Source organism: Telmatherina bonti (genome assembly GCF_933228915.1).
Source record: "Telmatherina bonti genome assembly, chromosome: 16".
In the NCBI taxonomy this organism is placed as follows: Eukaryota; Metazoa; Chordata; class Actinopteri; order Atheriniformes; family Telmatherinidae; genus Telmatherina; species Telmatherina bonti.
In genome coordinates, this window is record NC_136614.1 from 30,978,643 (window position 1) to 31,001,523 (window position 22,881).

General features: G+C 40.2%; 1 protein-coding gene across 4 annotated transcripts in view; it reads right to left on the minus strand.

Annotated features, from left to right (window-relative positions):
- cdc42bpab (CDC42 binding protein kinase alpha (DMPK-like) b) overlaps positions 1-22,881 on the minus strand; it is a 107,609-nt gene that overhangs the window by 42,315 nt on the left and 42,413 nt on the right. For all 4 annotated transcript variants that reach the window (XM_079255265.1, XM_079255267.1, XM_079255266.1 and 1 more), the window contains exons 3-5: positions 18,120-18,203; positions 16,084-16,179; positions 14,877-15,025 (exon numbers count right to left, since the gene is read on the minus strand). In XM_079255265.1, the coding sequence (XP_079111391.1) occupies positions 14,877-15,025; positions 16,084-16,179; positions 18,120-18,203 (329 nt within the window). The remainder of the gene's footprint in view (positions 1-14,876; positions 15,026-16,083; positions 16,180-18,119; positions 18,204-22,881) is intronic.

Sequence of the window (22,881 nt, forward strand, 5' to 3'; positions counted from 1 at the left end):
TTTGAAGCTTCATCTGATATGAGGCGTGTGTGTGTGTGTGTGTGTGTGTGTGTGTGTGTGTGTGTGTGTGTGTGTGTGTGTGTGTGTGTGTGTGTGTGTGTGTGTGAATGGGTGAATGTAGGGCAGGGCGACAATGATATATATCGTTTGGACGATAGAGAATGTCTGTCGTTTCATATGAGGCTCGATCATTTACGCCGCATTTTGGTGATTTACTGCAGTATTTTACGTCATTTAGAGTCATTGATGCAAACAATTGCAGCTTTATTGCATTTTTTCCCCTAATGGTCAAGGACCATTTATGTTAAACACAGAAGAAGCAGACAGAAGGACAGTTTTGTCCATCTCCTGTGATAGTTCTGTGTGTATTTGGTCTGTTTTCATGGGGCTTAGCTGTCCAAATGGTGCTATACCAACAGAAGTCACAAGAGCGTAGGGCTGGGCGATATGACGATATATGTCCTTTGGACAATAGAAAATGTCTATCGTTTCATACGAGGCTCTGTCATTTACATGTTTTGGTGCTTTACTGCAGAATTTTACGTCAAGATACGCTTTACGGCATGCACACAGCAATGGAGAAGACGGTAGCAGACTTATCAGAGCAGGATAATTCACTAAAAGATGACCAGCCAACCCAAACTGATCAGCTTGTTCATAAAAGAGGGAAATTTCTGTCTCATGGATGCGGTTTGGATATAAAAACACCGACGTGGAACCGACAACAGACTAGCTCACAGTCCCAACAACAGACTCCGACACAACTAACTCATTTTATCAACTGAGCAGGAATCAGGATAAAGAATACAGAATAAAGAATAGAGTCAACAAGCAAAAGCTGCAAAAGCAGCGTCAAGTGGAGGTGAAAGCTCACAATAAACTCCAGACCAAACGCTGCAACAGGCTTTTACCCATGAAACGTCATACGGCCAGAGTTCCTGCAGATGGAAGATCACTGCTGCTGTTGCACATCTGACACATAACTGATGACTGACACAACATTACACAAAAAGTTTTACATGGTTATCCATATCGTTAGGGGGATATAAAATGAGCGATATCGGGATATGAGACTTTGGTCGTACCACCCAGCCCTAAATGTACCATGTAGTCTGGTCAATATGACTTGAAAAGAGCTATATAAGTATAAGTCTATTTACCATTAACTTTTTCTACAGGGCCATTCTAAAGGAAGGAAACAGGGAGAAAAGGCTGAATTAAGCCACATGACATGAGACCTGGACTGAGCATCAGTAGGAACAAGTGTAATGGGGATGAATCCTCCTCAGATCTCAGCGCTACTCATTTCAGACCTCAACATTACTGAAGAAATGTGGGATCATCTGGATAGAAAACAGCAAAAGGTAGAAACATCCAAAGGTCTGGAAAACTATTCTTGAAGACCACTAAACCATTTTGTCTAAAGGTTTAAATGAGCGTGTGGTCACTTTCAAGCCCAGAATACAAATCTCACAGATTTCCTTGATAAAAACCTCTTCACATGCTTTCTAAATGGTGAAAACGTGAACTTCCAGGTCTCCATCATGCACTGAGAATTTGTTTACAGGGACGGAGGTGCAGGAAGTCTTCCAGGATGTTTAATAGGAAGTCACTCACATGTGACTTGTGATGAACTATCAGTGTTTTCCTGTAGCAACACTACATAACTTAACTTTAAAACTCTGTTTCCCACTCCTGTTGAAGGCACGGTGACATTTATTATGTACTTTCCTGAAGCTATCGTTGCCTTGCAGCAACCCAAGGCTAAGAAATTACACTTTGCAACTTCTTCCCCCCGTCCCATGACTTTACAGTTTAACAGCACCACGTCACACTCTAGTAAATGGATATCAACACACTGGCCATTTTCTTTCAAGCAACAGATCAGACAAGAGTCAGCATCAAACTGACTTTAACTGAATGGAGAGAAGCAACAGGATGCAAGCTGAATCGATCGTTGTTAGGAAGCGCCTCAGTGGAAAATTCTGCCAAAGTTCAGCAGCGGAGCTTTAATCGAACATGGAAGTCTGAATGTACCATTGTAGATCTCTCAATGGGAGTTTCAGTAAAAAAACCAGGTAAAGACCTGCGTCCATGGTGGGTGTCGTAACGTGTGCAGTTTTAAAATCCCAACAACCCCAGTGATGACAGGCCTGACCTGGCATGAAACAGAGACATCACTGTGTCCCGCCATCAGGACTAAATATAGACTCTGTCCTTGTCTGACCATTCCAGTGATTTCCCTCGAGGGCATAACCATGTCGGGGTCCTGTGTCTGAGCACCTCTTATCAGCACACTGAACTGCAACACGCCTCAGTGCACCTGCTACAGCAGACAATATTCTATAGAGTGTAAAAAGCAAACATACAACAATACAAGCAGCAGAATAGAAATATGACCAGTTAAGGGAGGGATGATGTCTAACTCGCACTCTGAATGTAGCAGGTTTCTAAACTGAGCTGCTGCTATTTCTGTGCTATGATGCAAACATAGCTCTGTTTGGAATAATAAACTAACATCCAACACAGCCACACACACCTACACTCCTTCCTCCCGGCTCATGGACAAACGCTGACTAATGCAGATACTGACGCTAATAAGAGAAGGACGTTTAAACTTCTCAGCAAGCTGTTTATAGAGCCAGGCAAAGGTTTTGGCACCTCAGTTGTTTCAGTTAGAGTTGGTCATGTAAAAGATTAAATTACTGCTAAGACATGATCTTAGATGTGAAACATCTTTTTCAACATTTTAGGCAACATTGGTGTCTTATTTTTGTTTGTTTTATTACACTTTAAAGTGGTTCTATTAATCACATTTCAGTCTAATTTATTTTAATATGCAAGTCCAGAAGGGCAAGAAATAATTAAGCAATTTTCACAAACCCCTTTATTCATCTTGTATTGATCCTCTCAGATCAGCCTCTGCCAGAAACAAGCACACAGAGAAAGCTCCGCCCTCTGTCCTGCGTCTGATTGGTCAACTGCTAGTAGATCTATTAAGCAGTAAAGGTGGGCGTGGCTTTCTTCTCGTGAACATGCACAACCTTGAGAAAATGACCAATCACTGGGTACCTCCCCCGGGACGTCACTAAAATTTCGAAGTAGAAAAACCTCTCTGAAAACAATGGTTTTTGTCACCATGGAAACCGAAAATAGAGAGTGCTGGAAAACTCTTAACTTAACATGCATTTAGGTGATAAAAAACGACGCCGCTCATACGTCCGATGAGTATTCAACGCTATAACACTGTAGAAAGCTCAGAAAACTAGAAATAAAGTAATAGAGCAGCATCCTGCAACTGCTGGAACCCAGAATATGAGCTCTCCAACATTAACTAGCCTGTGTCATATCTTGTTCAGTCAACAAAGTTCAGGTGATGCATACTTTAAAGCTTTATAAATACTCAGAGTCCTCCAACTTTGTTCCAACAATCAGCAGCCATGGCTTCCTCTAAGCAGCTGTAAACCGCTTCCAGGTAACCATTTCCTCAGTTAGCAAGGTGATGAAGTAAAGGCGGTTAACAGGAACAGTGGATGTTACAGTAATGTCTGGAAGACCAAGAAAGGTTTCAGAGAGGAGAAATCTTTCATGGGGGATTGTTAGTAAAGGCAAATCAAAACCCTCGTCTGACTGCAAAGGAGGATTTATCACTCTGGAGCTGTGCTTCAATGTGCAACACAACACCTGACTTTAGAAGAGAACTTTTGCATCCTCACCACAAATTCTGTGTCAGACAATTCCAAAAGATTATCTAAACAAGCCAGATGCATTTTGGATCCAGGTCCTGTGGATCGCTGAGGTTAAACTACCACTCTTTTAATGCAATGAGCTAAACAGCACCAGTCCAACAGTAAAGCATGGTGGTGGAGCAATCATGGTTTGGGGTTGTGTGGCAGTAAATGGCGTGGTGATGGGAGGATGAATTAAATTACATTGGAGCAAATCCTAATCAAAAACTCACCTCAAAAACAACAATGGATGACCTTAAGAGGCACAAGCTGGATGTTTTACTGCAGTCCTCACAGTCTCATGACATATGCATCTTTAACGATGTTAGGATATACCTCAAAAGAGCCGTGTACGCAAAATGGCCAATGAGTCTTACAGAACTGAAAGACCTTTGCAATGATGAATTCTCTCAAACAAGAATCGAAAGACTTTTGGCTTTTTACACAAAGTACTAAGTTTGAAGGGTTTTGAAAACATTTCATTTGGGGCTTTTTCCTTTTCAGTCTTATCAAAATGACAAAAAGAAAAAAAAATTATTTAGCTGACAATATAAAAGGAATATGTCATTGTTATCCTTATACCTTTCGGCGCTAATGTTGCTTTGTTGCAGTCATAAACAGATGTTATGAAACTATAAAATCTGTCTTTGTCTTCTGATTTTTCTGATACAAATCTCAAGCTAATAACATTCCAGCATCTTCTGTGATGAGGTCCATAATTGATGCTATATCACTGTTTTTTTTTGTTTTTTTTTTTCAGTTAACACAAATTTAGGAAGTAAATAATTAAAACTCAAATACCTCTTAAATTTTTTAAAGATTATGTAAGAGTACCAGAGAGACAGGACCACCATCCATGCCAGGCATATTTTATATTTTTCTTTCAGTGGAAAAGGGATAGAAAATGTCTTTGAAAAGTGCTTTGATGTTCCCGTCTTCAGCCAGAGGTCTCTTCAAAGCCACATGTGAAGCCCCCCCCTCTTTTTCCAGTAGTGTTAATAGTCCCATCTCATGAAGCTGGAGCTGGAGCAGGGGGGAGGGCCGGCTATCTGTCCTCTTCAAAGACACCACCAAATCCCCAACCTATTAAAGCTTGGATTAAAGGAATATGTCCACTTATGTGGTTTGTAAAGACACATGTATGTCAGGCTCCACAAAATACAGAAAAAAGACACTTTTATACCACCGAAAAGTTTTTTAAATGCTCTGTTTATAGATTGGACATCACTGCCCAAAATAGATACTGAAATTTAGTTTTAAATGACTGTGATAAGATGAGAAGCATACCAGCAGGTCAGACTATACAATTAATTTTGAAGGTTTCATATTATACTAATCTACAGACTCAAAATTGACAGATTTTGAATCTTTCTTTCTTTGCTTTTACACTACACTTTACTCAAGCTGACCTGACAGACTGAACATCATCAAGTAGTAGCAACAGCTGCTCACTTGGGATGACAATCCTAAAACAACCACTGACTAACTTTATTTGCAAAGCGTGTTTCATGTAGAAAACAATTCAAAGTGTTTTGCATGAAAGAAAGCGTTAAAAACAACAAAAAGGCTGCAAAAATACAAACAAATTTGAAGAAAGAAGAAATCCGGAAGCAGAAAAAAAAAGATGATAATATGGCTCAGCAACTGATCAGGACTGAAAATAGAGATCCTTCCCCTTGACCTAGCTCATTCACTGTAAGTAAAACAATGGAGCAATGGCAAGTTTAATATTAGCTTGTAAAGCAGCAAACTATCCAGCATGTTACTTTATTACCGAGTTTCTCAATCCTGGACCTCGGGAACTTCTGCCCTTGCATGTTTTAGTTCCTTCCAACTTCAGCAAACCTGATTCAGATTAAACTACTTACTAGTCTGCTAATAAGCCATTCATTTGAGGTGGGTTCAAGTAAGGTTACCTGTAAACCTCGCAGGTCAGGGGTTCCTGAGGACCCAATTTTATATTAATATATACAGTATAATATATATTTTATAAAGTATAATGGTATGAAATAGTAATAACAATTCCGAATAGAAATTTGCATTAGGAATTAACTGTTTACATGGTCATTTTTCATCTGTTTAAAGCAGAATTACCTTTTATTCAGAATTAAACAGGAATTAAAACTCCCATGAAAATGTAGCTAATATCACACTGGACAAAAGCCTCTAAATAAGCAAGTAATCACAGCAGACTCCATCATTACAAACAGTATGCTAGTGTAGGTTAGGTAAAACAAGAAAACTTAGTTTCTCTTTCTAAACAATAATGTTAAAGTTTCCAGTTAGCATTTTTAAGTTTTACCTCATTAAAACTGATTTTCTTTAGCACTGACAGGCCCAGCACATGCTCACACTGAATCTGGATCAGCTTGACAGGAAGTGGAAATCTTACAAATGATGAATGACACCCATAAGACTTGGACTAGACTGCCAGCACGTGGATGTGCGTGGGTGTGTGTATATACATGCACAGGTGCGTCCATTGCCAGAGGCCCTTAATCTGCTCCAAAGACTTCTGGTCTGCCAAAGAGCAAACAGCACGAGTTGACCCTAGTCTTGCTGTATGTGTGAGTTGGGGGGTAAGGGACGTGGGATTCTGCTACTGATAAACCACTTAGTACTTGACACAGCCCCCTACCCTTCCCTCTCTTCTCCCTCTTCTCTGCAACAATACATCACTACCGCCCAACTCTCCTAAATCTTCCTGACCCGTCCTGTTTCACTAACACACCAAAAGGCAGCCATATTTTTCGCTCACCAGAGGACTTGTCTTTCTGTCTTATTTGATTAACCTACTGATGGTTAAAGTAGACACAAAAGCACATGATTGCAGGTTAATGCCACAATAGCTGACTCATATTTAGCCTTCCACTCCATGACAAACGGAGAGAGTAGGTAACGCCAGGCTAATGCTAGGTAAGGCAAGTTAGCACGCCTAATTGGGCTACTGTGTCACAGGGCTCCTGCAGTCTTAAGGAGCATCGCAGAGACAGGAATAAAGAATGGTAATCTCTTTTAAGACCTCAGCATCCATCTGTGAGGGCCATCTGGACGCCGCCCCACAGCACATATAATGTGGCCAGAAGCAATACTGCAAAGATGAGGCGTCTCCACATGGTTTAAATGAAGCGTTGTTAACTAATGGTTCAAAGAATTTACCAGCTTATGCGACTTCTGTCATCACTGGAAACACACACAGCTTTACTCATACTTCATTCAATTAAGATACGTCTGCTATTGCATGTAATGACCAATAGCTGTAGTTATAGTTTTTAATAAAGTTTTGAAAAACTAAAAAAAAAAAAACAATCAACAACAATTAATAGCTTTAAGACTTTTGTCACTTTCTGATGACAAAAGTGACCCTACTGTCGCACAACTGATGCTCTGCCAGAATTTAGCATATGTACAACTGAAAGGTTTTCTCTGCAATTTCCATCCAATATCAGCTTCTCTCATTGAGATTACGTCAAATTCAGATTCACTATTGGATTGCATTTACCTGTACAAGCTTATTACAGCTCACATTAGTAAATAATACTAAGACCATTAGCAGCTAATGCTAAGATCACGGTGTCGTAAATTAGCAGCTAATGCGAAGACCATGTGGTCTCACATTAAGAGCTAATGCTCCCACTTTAGCAGCTAACACTAAGACCAATGGCTCTCAGATTAGCAGCTAACGCTAAGATAATGCAGTCTCACATTAGAAGCTAATGCTAAGACCATGGGCTCCCACATTAGCAGCTAACAATACAACCATGGGCTCCCACTTTAGCAGCTAATGCGAAGACCATGCAGTCTCACATTAAGAGCTAATGCTCCCACTTTAGCAGCTAACAGTACGACCATTGGCTCTCAGATTAGCAGCTAATGCTAAGATAACGGAGTCTCACATTAGAAGCTAATGCTAAGACCATGGGCTCCCACATTAGCAGCTAACAATACAACCATGGGCTCCCACATTAACAGCTAACAATACAACCATGGGCTCCCACATTAGCAGCTAACAATACGACCATGGGCTCCCAAATTAGCAGCTAACACTAAGATTGTGGGGTCTCATATCGGTAGCTAATGCTAAGACCAGGGGCTTTCACATTAGCAGCTAATGCTAAGACCAGGGGCTTTCACATTAGCAGCTAATGCTAAAACCATGGGGTCTCTCATTATCACACTAACGCTATGGGCTCTCACTTTAGCAACTAGTACTAAGACCTTGGGCTTGCATCGTAACAGCTAAGGCGAAGACCATGGCGTCCACACTGTCAAACACCAAAATAACAAGAAGTGACATCACCACACACAAACATATCTTGAAATTAATGCAATAACAAACTGGTAAATGAAAATTCTTTTTTTTCAATATCGTATTTCAGAAGTGCATGTAGACGCTTTGTATATGCTTGTTGCAGTTCTCTGAATATTCTCATTTCAGATTTTGTTGGCCAAGTAAACTCGGTTTCAGCTCAGTGTTTTACAAAAGAGTTATTATAAACGTCTTTAATATTTAAGAAAAATCTGTCTAAAAAGTTCATAAAGTAGGACCTAAAAGCAACTCTGTTTGGAAAAATGGTTGATTAATAAGGCAAAATATTTTTAATTGTACTGTTCCTACTAATTAGTCAACAGTCTCAGAGATGTGTAATAAACATGGTCTAATTTCCTCTGTCAAAGGCCAGCAGTCACTGGATTAAAAGCAGATTGTATTATAAGAGTCTGATTTTTTTTAATAGTTAGTATTCAGTATTAGTAGTACAAGTATTAGTATTTTTACTACTACTTATTTTTATTATTAATATCACAATTGATAAGTTACTCTTAGTATGATTTGACATCACTTTTACTTCATTATGAGGTAAAATATTGATATAATTAGTATCGCAGATAAATAACCACTTCACACATCTTTTTCCAGCATGTTCCCCGTGCTGCAAAGCTCCCTCATCAAACATCATCCATGGTTATTGTATTTTTGTCTATAACTTTTGCTGATCAAAAAGATGAAAGAAAAATAAAACTATAAATGGTGTCGCAGTCATTTATGAAATCCACAGTGTTAAAGAAAAAGCGTTTTGCCCCGGAGGAGATGACCACCATGTTTCTGACCCTGGGCTTTTATTCTCATTGTTAGTGGAGTACGGGGGTCCATGTAAATGTAGCTAATGTGGCTGAAACTCTTTGATGAATAATGATCAAGTATGATCAATGGGCTCTGAGGAAACACATGGCCCTGATCAATAGGGAAACACACAAAAGTGGCAATCAATAGGGCACACATAAAAACACAAACAATACCCAACCCATTTAAAACAGATGTCGCACTTTAAGATAACATTTTTATTTTATGAGTATATTGATACTGGCAGAGTATCCCCCACAAACGCACACATCTTCGAACACACACCCTGCTCTTCTCCTCTACCAACCCCCGCCTCTCCTATCACCATCTCAGTGTGTCTCACACACATTTAGGGCAGACAGATGTGGTGCTAGGCAGCTTGCTGACTTGGCCTATTGAAACGCTGTCAGGGTCCTCTGGGAGGCCACGCAGATCACTGACCACTGAATAACTGAATGCACACACACACACACAGATGCACACACAGTTTCCCTTTTGCATCTGACGTGCACACGTTGTCTCCCATGGGACTCAGCTGAAGGGGACAGAAGGTTGACCTCAAGGCTCTTTGCTCCTCAATTCTTTCATTTGGTCTCTTTTCAACTTCATCAGTGTCAAAAGGTCTGAGCGAATTCATTTTCAATGGGTCGGCTTTCTGGTTTGTTCATGGAAACGAGGCTAGACAGGCCGTGTCAAAATAACCAACCAGCTCGTTCAGTGCTGATTCAGTACAGAAGACATAGAGGAGCTAACAGTCATAACTACGGGTTCCCTGCACTATTCAGACAACATTGATGCAGAACATGAACATGATTGTTGACTCAAATTTAATAAAAGTGTCTTGGAAGCCTTTTTGAATTTGCCATTTTCTATAAACAAAGAAAATGTGATGATGTATGTGTGAAACAACTGAAGAAAAGGGATTGATTATGATATAGAATCAATCAACAGATAGTTTTTGCTGTTTTTGTATGGAGCTACGGTAGTGACAGAAGTTTTGTAACTTGTATTTCTGTATTTAAAACTAACAACACATAAAGGTAGAGATCAAATCTCCAGTTTTAATTCATTCAGAAAACAGTCAGAAAATGAAAGTCTGATAATACAGATACATTTTACAAATCAGAAAACACAAGTTGGGAGCTACAAGTCAGACAATCCTAGAAGATTTCAGTAGTCATAAAATACATGAAAAACTAGAAATGCACTCAGAGAGCGCAGACCTTCACCAAGCATATTGTGATTAACACCCAACATAAGTTCAAAGTAATCCAGGATCTCTTTCTGATCTGCACCAAAATGTAATCATTTGTTCCTTATGAGACCCCCAACTTATCCGGTAAATTTAATCAAAATCCATCCATAACTTTTTGAGTAATGTTGCTAACAGACAACCAAAATAAAACAAACTCCGGCGAAAACATAAGCTCCTTGGCAGAGGTAATTAAAAGACCAAGTAAACAAAGTCCGCAGAAATACGTAAACAAAAATATTGGACCCTCGTGTCCACCAAACAGCATTGAAACGAATAAACAGCAGCTTTACTGAAAGCACACATCCCACAGATTCCAGTCATACCAGTTTAATGTCGCTAGGACAAAGATTCACTCAACCAGAGTCAAAGGAAGGCTGAATTCATGCATCACGTTTGAAAAACATCATTACCTTTGCTGTTTTGCCACCAAAACTTTAATCCACCAACATAAAACTGCATTCAGTAAAGCTACTACCTTTCCCACTGTGCTTCGGGAGTAGTTAGGTGGACAAAATCACCATTTTGTGTCCGGTAACATCAGTTTGATTGGACGACAACAGGTGTCAGTCATTCAGTGTCACAAACATTTCCTGCTTTGTCGGTGCCGATTGGTCACATTTATCTAAACAAGATGGCATCAGCGTGATTCTACTGTATCACACAATTAGAAACAGGGGTCGGTCATACCGATAGGCCAATCATAGCCAAAGTTACACGCATTACACACACGCCCACTGCATACAATGACATGGTAGTCAGTGTTGCGGCATCTGCTTTTTACTTTATTTGAAAACCAGAATCCAGGATCTCTTCCGAATATCCACCAAAATTTCATCATTTGTTCCTTGTGACACCCCCAACATATACCGAAGATTTCATCAAAATCCATCCATAACTTTTTGTGTAATGTTGCAAACAGACAACAAAAACAAAAACATAACCTCCTATACGGTGGTAAAAATCCATGTCAAAATTTAATTTGGAAAAATACAAGCAAATTTCACAAGTCTGAAATTAAATCAGAACCAACAAGTCAAATAATTCCAGTCAGAGAATTTAAGTTGGACAATCAAGTCAAGGACCAAGAATCAGACATTTTTAAACGTCACAAAATACATGTCAAAATCTCAGAAAATTTAAGTTTGACAATACATGTATTTTTGGATGTTTATCTTTTGACTTGTAAAACTTACAAGTTACGAACTTAAAAAATAGCATTAACTGTTTTTATAATGCGCTATGATACATTTTGTTTCTCCACTTTTGTCATTTGTCTCTGTATTTAATATTTCAGATTCAGATCAAATCTGCAAGTATTGATTACGTCTGCAAACTTCACGTTGTGGGGAAAAATACCAATACCAGACGGTCCTCTGGTTACGTGGATCTCGACTTATATCGTTACGACTTCATGGCGCACATTAAATAAATGGAAATGAAAAAGTTTCAAAGTAACGAGGTTCCATCTAAGCAGAGACGACACCTCAGTGTGTGTTTATCTATTTTATTTCAATTGAAATGTCTGTTTTAATTGCCTGTATTGTTTTACCATGTATATAATGTATAATACATATATTTAGATAGTTATTTAGTGATTAAGTGGGTATTTAATGAGTATATAACGGTAAAAATCTGACTCACACAGCATAAGAATAAAACTTGTTTGTAAACCGAGGACCGCCTGTAGGGCCATCAGGCCTAGGCCAGTGTTACCATCACAGCTACCTGAAGGTAAGCTGGTTTATGGAGAACAATTTCAGAACTATTAGTTTAATTAACTAATGGTAATTTTTTGTCATGTTTTTTCGTCTACATAAAGAAAGCTTTGAGCATTTAACAGATGTCCTCTTTCTGTGTTTGGTTAGGAATCAGAGGAATCTAATGCATTTGTAAAACACATGTTTTGTACATGTGAATCAGAGCTGTATTTTGTGACTTGCAGAACTGATCCCAGCCTGCAGATTTGGCTTGTATCTGTACTTGTAGCAATTTGTACAAAAGAACAGACAAATAACAACTGGAGAAACAAGACGTGTTTTGTCCTACCTCCATATTTTAGCGTTTATTCCCAACAGCGCTGCAGGAATCACAAATGTGAAAAAAAAAATCTGACATTAAGGACAACATACTTAAATGAGAAAAATCGTATTTGAAAACCTAAATTGATGGATTTTTGTTTCCAAGCTGCTCCAACACGAGTCACTTCAGCCCGGTAATGTGAACGTAGCCAAAAAAGATGAGCGAGAATATACGAATATAGACTGAACTGGCTGTGTTAATTACACAGGCTGAAGATTGATGCAGGATTTCTAATGGCTTTTATGACCTGACGGTGGGTGATGTGACTGAGTGCACAGCTGCGACCCAGGAGATGAAGTGCTCGCCTGCTAATTGTAAAGCACTTCGATCCGAGGCTTCTCCGGACACATGTTGAAATGTGGTCAGACAACAAAGTGGAGCCCACACTGACCCTGACGTGACGGCATCACGCTTTCTCCCTGAGGAAACTGGATTATGTAGCTGGGTGCAGCTGCTGGTGACATAACTAAAGTTTTTTTTCCATCTGTGTTAAGTTACCATGTAATTTCCCCTTTAAATGATTTAAACAGCATACTCACACATAAAAATATCACTGAGATAAACACACATCCTGTTGCGCATGCATGCATGCATGCATGCATGCAAACACACACACACACACTCATCAGACGGGACTAGCCAGCAGAACACACCCTCCTCAGGGGACCTGCCAGCCTGTCTCCACCCTTCACAAAGCAAGCATAGAGAAAAAAAATCTCCCATGGAGTGCAAGTGAGAGCAAAGGAAGGGTTGTGGGTGGGTGGGGGGTGGGGGGGGAGGAGATACACAGGGAGTGGAGGTAACATCACCACACCCCCACCCCTCCTAAACCCATCATTACTGTCCCAAAGCGTCCACAAGGGGACCAAAAGAGAGACAGTGCCGTCCCCTCCACCCCCATCCCATTTTCTTTCCATCCGCTTCTGTCTATGCTGCCACCGCCAACCCCCACCCACAGCCCCCAGATAACACCATGCAATTAGTGGCTGCCCACTCTCCTCTCTCTGCATACATTTATATATACATGTCTTTCTAGACTCCGTCGCTGTCACCCAGCATGTGAACGCACGTCTGACTCTGCAGCGTGTTCCAGATCCTAACTACACCCAACTACACCCGCCTGCAGACACACCCAACATACCAAGCAGCCAGGCTTTATCTGAACCTCTCACTGACCCTCCCTTCTTTCCCCAATTATCTTGCATCTTTTCCCTCCGTCTATCTCGCCATCACTCTCTCGCTCTCTGCGCCGCGACGAGCTCCTCCGAGAAAGACGCCGTAATTATGTTAACATGCCGATGTGACTGCTTCCTGTCTGGAAGAGCCTCATGTCCGGCTCCCTAGGGCATCTTCAACGGGCAGACAAAATTCCTTTGGCGGCTACGTCAGCAAGGGAAACGGTTTCCCATGCGGTGCCCGGTGAACTGCAGTGTTCAGGTAGCGTTATTGTGAAGTTTATATTTAGCATCTATCCTGTTGATTTCATTAGAAAACTCTGTTGTAGCCCTAGTTGCTAAGCAACCAAAGTAACCAAAGTTTGCCGCCTTTTCAGATTAAAGTTTGACATTTTATAAAAGAATGCAGTACAATAATGTGATTAAATGTGCTTTTTACATCGAGTTTGATTCTATATTGTTAATGAAAACAGCTGTTTTATTTAATATCGGCATTTTTTACTTCAGAATTTAAATTTTTTTTTTTTGTGAAGAATATCGATTTTTTTTCCAAATAAATAAAAATAATCCATTATAAAAATTTTTTGTCATTTTTATTGTTTTTATTGATCTTTTTACTTGTCTTCTTGGGCATTAAAGCAGCAGAATGATGGTCTGGCTACTGTGTTGTTTATTCCTAATTGAAATCAAGAAAATGGTGATGAGCAAAAAAAAGTTTTGTTCATTTTTTTTTTGTTTTTAGTGCACACAAATCAGCAATTTGGAAGTATTGTGAGAATTGCAATTTAAATCGAATCGGCACCCAAAAAATCTGAAGCGAAGCGAAGCGAAAGCATATTGTCACAGCCCGAGTATTTAGCTTTGTTTTTCATATATTTTATAACCTGTTGAGGGAAATACCTCGTGTTTAACTGCACATGCTCCGTTATCTTGTCTCTGACTGTAGATTTCTGGAGTTTTTTAAGCTGTGCAGGCAGCATATGGTGAGATTTAAAAGCTTTTCACTCAAAAAAGCTTCCTACTGTGGGGAAAAATGACACTATGGTGATGAGAGGAGCTCCACACCAGGTGAGGATGAGTCAAGCGGCTAACAGAGAATCAGTGATCATAGCTGCTTTTTATCTGTTAATGACCCATTTCATTTGTGGTGGATCCTGAAAAAAGTATCCCAAATCGACTGCAGTACAGGCTCCCTGCCTCCTAAATATGCACAAACCTAATGCGTAATGGGAACCTTGAAGAATTAAATACGCACGGGAAACGATGGCTCAGATGTATTAACCATCTTCTGTGACAACTGAAGACAAACACATGCGCACGCTCTCCACAAGTTTAATTTATTTTCATTAAGCTGCTGCGGCTCCACACAGCTGGAATATTTCCCATGCTGCAGGAACAGTGTAAATACACTAAACATCCATCATCAGGACTTATTCCTCAGTGAGCCCCTTTCCAAAAATTACTATTACATACATTTATACATCATAACAGACAAAAACAACCTTCCAGGACCTCACCTGTGGACATAGTGCAGCTGGTGAACGGAGTCGATGGCCAGCACCATCTCAGCCAGGTAGAACTTGGCCATCTCTTCTGGCAGACGGTCCTCAAACTTGCTGAGCAAAGTCAGCAGGTCACCGCCCACATAGTAGTCCATGACTAAGTACTGCAAAGTGACAGCAAACAGAGACACTCTGTGTCGTTTAAAGGTGCCGTTAAGACGAAGATCAGGCGTTAAAAATATGTCGTAGCATTGGCGTCCCCCACCGTCTTCCATCACTAATAACCCTTTCCTCTTAGTTTCATTACAGCAGAGGGAAAATAATTCTGTTTTTCAGGATTGGCATAGAAATAAATGATTACAGGGCAGTGGTGCATATTTTTAAAGCCCTGGGGAGTGTCCAGCATTTGTTGTGAGAATATAGGAAAAGGAATGACAAGCAGCCGTGGCATCTGAACTCGGGGTCAAGGAGAGTGGACAAACAGTTAGGTTAAAGGGAGAAAAACTGCCGCCTCCAGCCAGTTTGGCTCATGAACTCTGCCCAACTTCAGAGTCATTCTTTCGCTCTTTCTTGGCCCCGTTTGCTTCTGTTGCCCAATTTCCTTCCATTCAAAATCATGTTGTGCTTGGTGGTAAGAAGTAAATGTGCTGGTTTGAGTCTGGGAGTTAACCAGCAGTGGTGCAGGGGTGGAACTGCGCTCTTTATATGAACTTAGGAGTGAAACGGCAAAGATGGCACAGATACTATGAGCGCAGCTCCAAAGTTGCTGCTATAGACAGAAAGCACAACGATATGCACACACATAAACAGAAAGGCTGCTAGATGCATGTTCAGGCTGCGGTTTGCAGCAAGTCTTCTCTGTTACGTGTACAAGGTAGACAGGAGCTTCTATGACAACGTTGTGATGATCAGACAGAGTTGTAAACTTGTGCAGAATTCATCAGGACTGGCTGAATTTGTGCTGGTCGTTCCTGGAGGGACGGTTAAAGGCCCAACGGGGAGTGAAGGGATACATCTGTATTTACACTATTAAACTGATTATATTGTTTTAAAGCTTAAAGTAATCATTAATTCCTAGTTTATTTCTTACTTCTGCAGCCCCCTACTGTAGTTAAATCTGTCTAAATAAATCTAGACAACAGAAAAATCACATATTACTCCGTTATTTCTTTCCAACACGGGTTCAAACGTATAGTTTAAAGGAAAAAGATGGCTGTTTTACCAGATTATTGTCGTCCTGGAAGGCATAGTGCAGGGTGGTGATCCACTGGCAGTCCCCATTCACCAAAACGTCTCGCTCCTCTCGAAAACACGCCGTCTGCAAACACACAGAGCAACCTTTACAACATGGCAACATGCACAGGTCACAGTGTGTGTGTGTGTGTGTGTGTGTGTGTGTGTGTGTGTGTGTGTGTGTTGCTATTCTGCAACTGAAATGCAAAATGCAGAATAAAATCAATCAACTGCAAGAAAGTCCATTAATTCATTAATTTTCATGAGAATATTGTCCTCATTAAGCTTAGATTTTGTGATGTGCACTATAAACCAGAAGATTTGGGATGATTTCATTTAATGAAAGTGCTAAATATGAACTGTATGGTAACTTTAGGAGCATTATTAGTTAAAGCAGTTGTTTAAATCCTCATGTTAAAAGCAGTTTGACTAAAATATATGTAAAGCAGGGTGTTTAATTTAAAAAAAAAAAAAGCTGTGTCATGCTTTAAACACAGCCTAACCTGTCATTTCCCAGTCCAAAAAGTCTGACCAGAGCAGAAGAAACCACTGAGGCTCCTCCTCCATGCAGAAACTACAGTCTGCTGTGCATTTGTTGCTCTATGGTGTTTCCCATGTCCAAGCACTTACACACACACACACATCAGGGAGCAGTTTTGTCTTGTGACGTATGACGCGTGAAGATCATGGACCCGGGGGAACGACAGGAATGTCCGACTGATAGGGAGAGGCCGGTGAGAAAAACATGCAGCGGCAGCTCGAGCAGCTCAGGCATCGACATGTTCATGGCCCGTCAACAAACCTCTGATTCAACTGCGACTCGATGGAGGTTGCACAACTTTTTAATAAACCAGTCATCATAATTTCTTGGAAACATTCCCAAAACATGGCAACGTGCTGCTGTTCGTACCATAGACTGTAACGCTGTAACGATATGCTTTTGTCCCGATTCAATTCCAATTTTTTTTGGGTGCCGATTCGATTTAAATTGCGATTCTCACAATTCTTCTATATTGCTGATTCTTGTAGATTAAAAACTAAAAATGCACAAAACGTTTTTTTTGCTTGTCATTTTTCTTGATTTCAGTGAGGGAAAAAACAGCACTGTAGCAAGATCATCATTCTACTGCTGTAATGCCCAAGAACACATTTAAAAATATCACTAAAAACAATAAAAATTAAAAAAAAATTTTGTAATTATTTTTTTATTTATTTGGGGGGGGGGGGGGTTCTTACAAAAAAAAAAAAGATTTTTAAATGTAGCAAAAAATCCTGATATTCAATTTTCCGATTAGATTTTCCCACCCCTAATAGACTGTATATAAAAAGATGGGCGGAGCCTCCGTGACGTCACCCACAGGTTTCTGAAGAGCTGAACTGAAGCTCGGTGGGTGGTTCTTATATCGCCATCTTGGAAGGGGCATGCGCGTTGTCTCGCCCGGAAAATACAAATATGGGCAAAGAGGTGGAGCTGAGAGGTGGACTGTGAGCATCATGGTGACATCGAGTTTTCTGTAGCTAAGTGTTAACCGAGCTAAACTGGAGATAACAGGAGATAACCAGCTAACGGAGGTAAGCGGGCTAAAGCTAAGTCATGCTGTTAACCGGCTAAAAACTGCGGTTGTTCTACGTTCTTCTTACTTGAAGTGGGAGATCGGGTACCTGTCAATCAAAAGGACACGCCCATAAATATGCAGAAATTTGAGATTAAATTAATTGTAAACGGGCGAGTTAGAAAAAGATTCATTTCCCCCACAGTTGTCATGAACGTAAACCTGACCTATTAAACTGAAAATGGATTTTTGACCCAGGCTGTAAACATGTTTATTTCTGCTGTGAAGTTGGTCTTTTTAACATGGGAGTCTATGGGGATTTGCTTTGTTTTGCAACCCCTAGTGGATGAAGGGGGAACTGCAGTTTTATGCACTTCCGTATAGGCTTCACTTTTAACCACCAGAGGTTGGCACTTGGTTCGTACGCAGTGTGAGCGAAACGGGCCGCGAGAGGCATCAGAGTGATACTAACCTCTGCCCGCTTCAGCATCTCCCACTTGTTGAGAATCTTCATGGCGAATACCTTGTCAGTGTTTTTCACTTTTACTACTGCGACCTGCAAAAAAAGGAAAAGAAACAAATGTCAAAGCTAGAATTTTTTTAAACTTCTGATTCAGATATATCCTGGAAACCGCTGAGACGGGAGTTACTGGAGAATAATTAATATGTAGTGATATTTCAATAAAAAGATAACAGTGGAAGGAGTTAATATCTGCAGGCAAAGTCGTGTTGGGAAGAAATAAATACATATAAATAACTAGACAAGTTTAAACACTGGCATAAAAGTAAAGAGGGAATAAAGGAGGGAAATAAGAGAAAGCAGGAGAAATGAAGACAATCATTCTGGTGATGCTGGACAATCAGAGAATCAGAACCATTCTCCCAGTTTTATCCAGACATTTGGAAAGAAGCCTCTGATTTCTGAGCATTTTAAAATCAGCAGCTATGTAAAGGTTTGTTCTTTTCCCCACTAAAGACCAGCTTACAATGAGATCAAACCAGTTATGAGGATGAGGAGGACACCCCATTTGTGACGGGTAGCTTCATCAACATGGGAACCAGTATCTCCGTGGTAAGGGGGCGTTTCCACAGGTAAAGACTGGGAACGGGGAAGGAACATCCAATCAGAGATGTCCTTTTATTTTAGACCCTTCCATTGGGGTCCCAGTCCAACACAATATTTCTATTTAACTTGTAAAATCTGAAGCAACTTGTCAGCAGTTACCTTTCCTCCAGACTCAACACGTAACAAGCTTGTCAGTTGTTCTCAGACTTTACCTGGCCTGGTGTCGTCACCAGCGGAGTTTAGTTAGGCTCCGCCCCCTTCCCCTAACCGCACGCTGCTAACATGCAGTGCACATGACTAACAGCAGCCTAACCTACCACCGCAACGCAGGTTCAATCAGGAAACTTTAACGTCCATGTGGAAACGTTTACTTCTCCGCGAAGCGTTGGATTATTGATCGATAGTTTGTTTTTCTTCTTTTTTCTTACCTTTGTTTTCCTCTGTAAGATCTGTCCGAGGGCAACAAATACAAACTAGCATTTTGGCAAATTCTGGCATATTTAGAAGTTTTATCTTCTTCTCATATTTGTCAAAACTAAATAAACAACATTGCTGTGCCGAGTCGCCCTGGCTGAGCTGATGTAGTGGAAACACTGACTTGTGTATCAGTCGATGCAAATACAAAGTTAAATAAATAAAACAAATAAATAAATGAATAAATACATTTTTTTCTTTAAAAAATAAAAGGAGAAATTGGTTTGATACAATGTAAGAAACCTCTGGGTAACATTTAACATTTGAGTCGTGTTTTTGATCATTTAAAAAATGTTATGATGCGAAGTGGCATTGGGTCTCACCCTGACATGGAAATGATGACATACGACTTCATGTTGTCGCATCTTGATTACTGCAATTCTACATTTATGAGTAAAAGAAACAGCTTCAGCTTGCACAGAACGCTGCAGCGAGGCTCCAAGAAAAATGTTTAAAGTTCTCGTTTCCTCTCTCGGACGTTGGAAAAAGCAGCTGGCAGCATCTTTTGAAACTTGCTTGTGTTCATATTTTCATTTTCTTTGTATTTCATTATGAAGCACTTTGTGGTTTCTATCTTGAAAGACTTAATATAAATAAAAATGTTACGTGATGCCCATCAAGTTTTTTTTTATACTTTATTTTTATTTAAGTTATTGTGTATTTTACAAAAGAAAAAAATATACAAAAAAAAAACCCACAAATAAACAAACTGGGGTTAAGAGGGGTACTTAAATCAAGTCAGAAAAATATAAACAAGTGTTACAATTAAAAACAATCCCCGGTTTAACAATGAGTCATGGCCACTCAAACCTGGAAAACCGTCGTCTCTGATTTATCCACCCAAATTCTGCTTCTACAATAAACTAAAACCACGTTCTCTCCCAGCAACAGAGGGAGAACAAAAATAAATTAATTAATAAAAAAGAAAAAGGAGAGGTTTCCCCTATCAAATATGTTTCCCATTTTTCCCCAACAGGTATCACCTTTTTCTTTTTGGAGTCTCAAGTTAAAAGTCAAACGTTCCATATTATAAATATTATTGACTATGGCCATATACTGTTTTATAGTAGGTGGGTTCTTCCTAATGCCCATCTAGTTTTGATGCAGATTTGCTTTGACATGTGACAATAATAAAGATGGCCTTTCTGGCATTTTCCATGGGCGATGGCTGAGGAGCATCTCTCCAGATAATGACCTTATACACACAAAATAACAAGTATATCAAATTTTTACAGGCTTATATAATCAAAACAGGAAATATTACAAATTAATAACAATTTACCTTAAAATATTTAATCTTTAAATAGGCCGAGTCTGCAATTTATCATCTTTCTCAGCATGTACTGCTGTGTTTTTCTGCTTCGTGTGCCATCTTAACGGCAGAACAACGGCCAACTTTCCCCTGACTGCTAATTGCTAAACATAGCTCTGACAAACTTCATCAGCTTGGGCTTTATATTTTGCCAAAAAAGGAGCTTTTTACTCATTTTGACCAAATTAAAGACTTAGTAGAAGCTCACATGCAAAATATGCATGCATGAACACGAGACAACCTTAGAAGCATCAAAACATGCATTTATGTAAAGAGTAGTGGAACAAAAGCAGATGCTGCATGAAACGGCGGGGTCTGTAGGCTATTAAATTAACCAGGGGAATGCTGCTAATGCAATACAATGATAACATTCCTGCAGTGTTTGGATTTCCCCCAGTGATCCCTCACCAGAGGAGAGGAGGAATGAAAGAGGAAGACCGGAGGAAATGGGGAGTGCACCGTTCTTGGCAACGCCTGGCCATTTTTGTCCTTTTCTCCAGCTCTTCTTTCGACCCCCCCCTACTTTTCCTGTCTTCATCTATTCCTCCCTCTGGTCTGGTGTCCGCTTTCAGGGCCTCCAACCTGACTGTGCAGCGTTTATCTGGTCTTGAGCCTTGTAGACGTTTTCTCCTTCACCCGGCCGCAAAAGACGATTTGTTGGATCCGAGTGTCGGATCAGAGCAACCATGAAGCAAACCGCAGCTGTTAATACAATTATTTAACAAGTGAAGCATTCCTTTAAGGATAAAGTTACACCAGCGATCTGCTGAAGTAGCAACACACAAAGCAAAGATATCTAGAAAAGAGCTTCAGCATTGTTTGCCTCCAGCTTAAAGCACCAACAAAACAAAACCAGACTGAGGACTATTTGGTCCATTTGTGCTGAATACAAGTATCCGAGTCCTAATGGGAACATTCTCACAGGCAGCAGACCAGTAAACACTGCTCCATTCATTGGATGAGCTCCACTATGCAGCATCTCTCCACCTGCTGCTGACCACGAGTGAACGAAATCAAAACATCCTGCACTCAAGCTTTCTCCACTTCCTTTGTTATTTTCCTTATTTTGCCTTTATCCACCTGCATCCGCCTCTGATTCGCAGTGAAAAAAGAGCTACTGTCATGCCTCTAACTGGCGTTAACCACTACAATACTGTTTAATGATGCCAAATGATCTGGTCCGGACCAGGTCTCACAACATTACGGAACGCCATGACAGTAACAGAGAAAATAGTTTTTACACATTCACCACTTTATTTAGACTAAGTTGCTCCATGATTCATTAACTTGTAAAACCACCAAAAGCAGCAGCGACTTGAAGTAATTAGTTTCAGTCAGACGTTATCAGTGTCTCAGATCGCTGCGGAGGAATTTTGTCCCACTCCTCTTTACGACGTTCTTCCAGGTCACCGAGGTTTGTGGTATTCAAACAGCTCTCCCCGCAGCGTTTCAGTCAGGTGGAGGTCTGGACTTCGAATGGATCGGGTCGGCACCCTGATTCTTTTGTTTATTCACTCAGTCTGTTGTACATCTGCTGCTGTATTTGGGATCATTCTGTCGCACGATCCAGCTTTATCTGTCTGACAAATGGCTGCAGATTTGAGAATATTTTGGTAAACATGGGAGTTTCTCAATGGCAGTGTTTACACAAACATTTCTTCCATCCAACTGAAACGAATCAAATCAGACATTCCTGCGGACATGTTTACATGGACGCGAGATAGCGTATCTGATCAGCTGTGTGTTTACATGATGGACGGATTTAATATGATTCTAACACTTTCACCAGGAGTTAACATTTACCAATACAGAAGCAGACAATGGAGGAAGATGATGAAGAGGGAAGAGTATTAACAGCAGTGGTAGAATAAAGACAAAGAAAACCAAACAGAAAAAGAAGATGAAGATAGAAGACCAGGAAGATGACGACCAACAAACAAGAAGAGCTAAAAAGATAATTAAGGCTAAGATTTGACCAAATGTTGCCAAATATCTGTGAACAACTTGTTTCAAGCTTTATAACCATTCAGAGACTCTATAATCCTAAACTTTCCAACTTAAACATCAGTCGTCAGTTTCGTGCTTCTGCTGCCATTTTCACGTCACGTCATCCCCATGTGCTGCTAGCATGCACAGAAACAACACGCACCACAGAAATGATCCGTTTAATGTAAAAATGGTCACTTCTGATGATCCAATAATAAAAAGGAAAGAAAATTCAATTTAATAAGTAGCATTTTTAATCTAATTGGACATTTTATTGGATCAAATGTGCCCCGTATAAACGCAGCTATTGACAAATTTTTCCAGGTCCTGTGGCTGCAAAACAAGCCCAAATCATCATCCTCACCACTCCCATGCTGGACACACAGCGTAACTGGG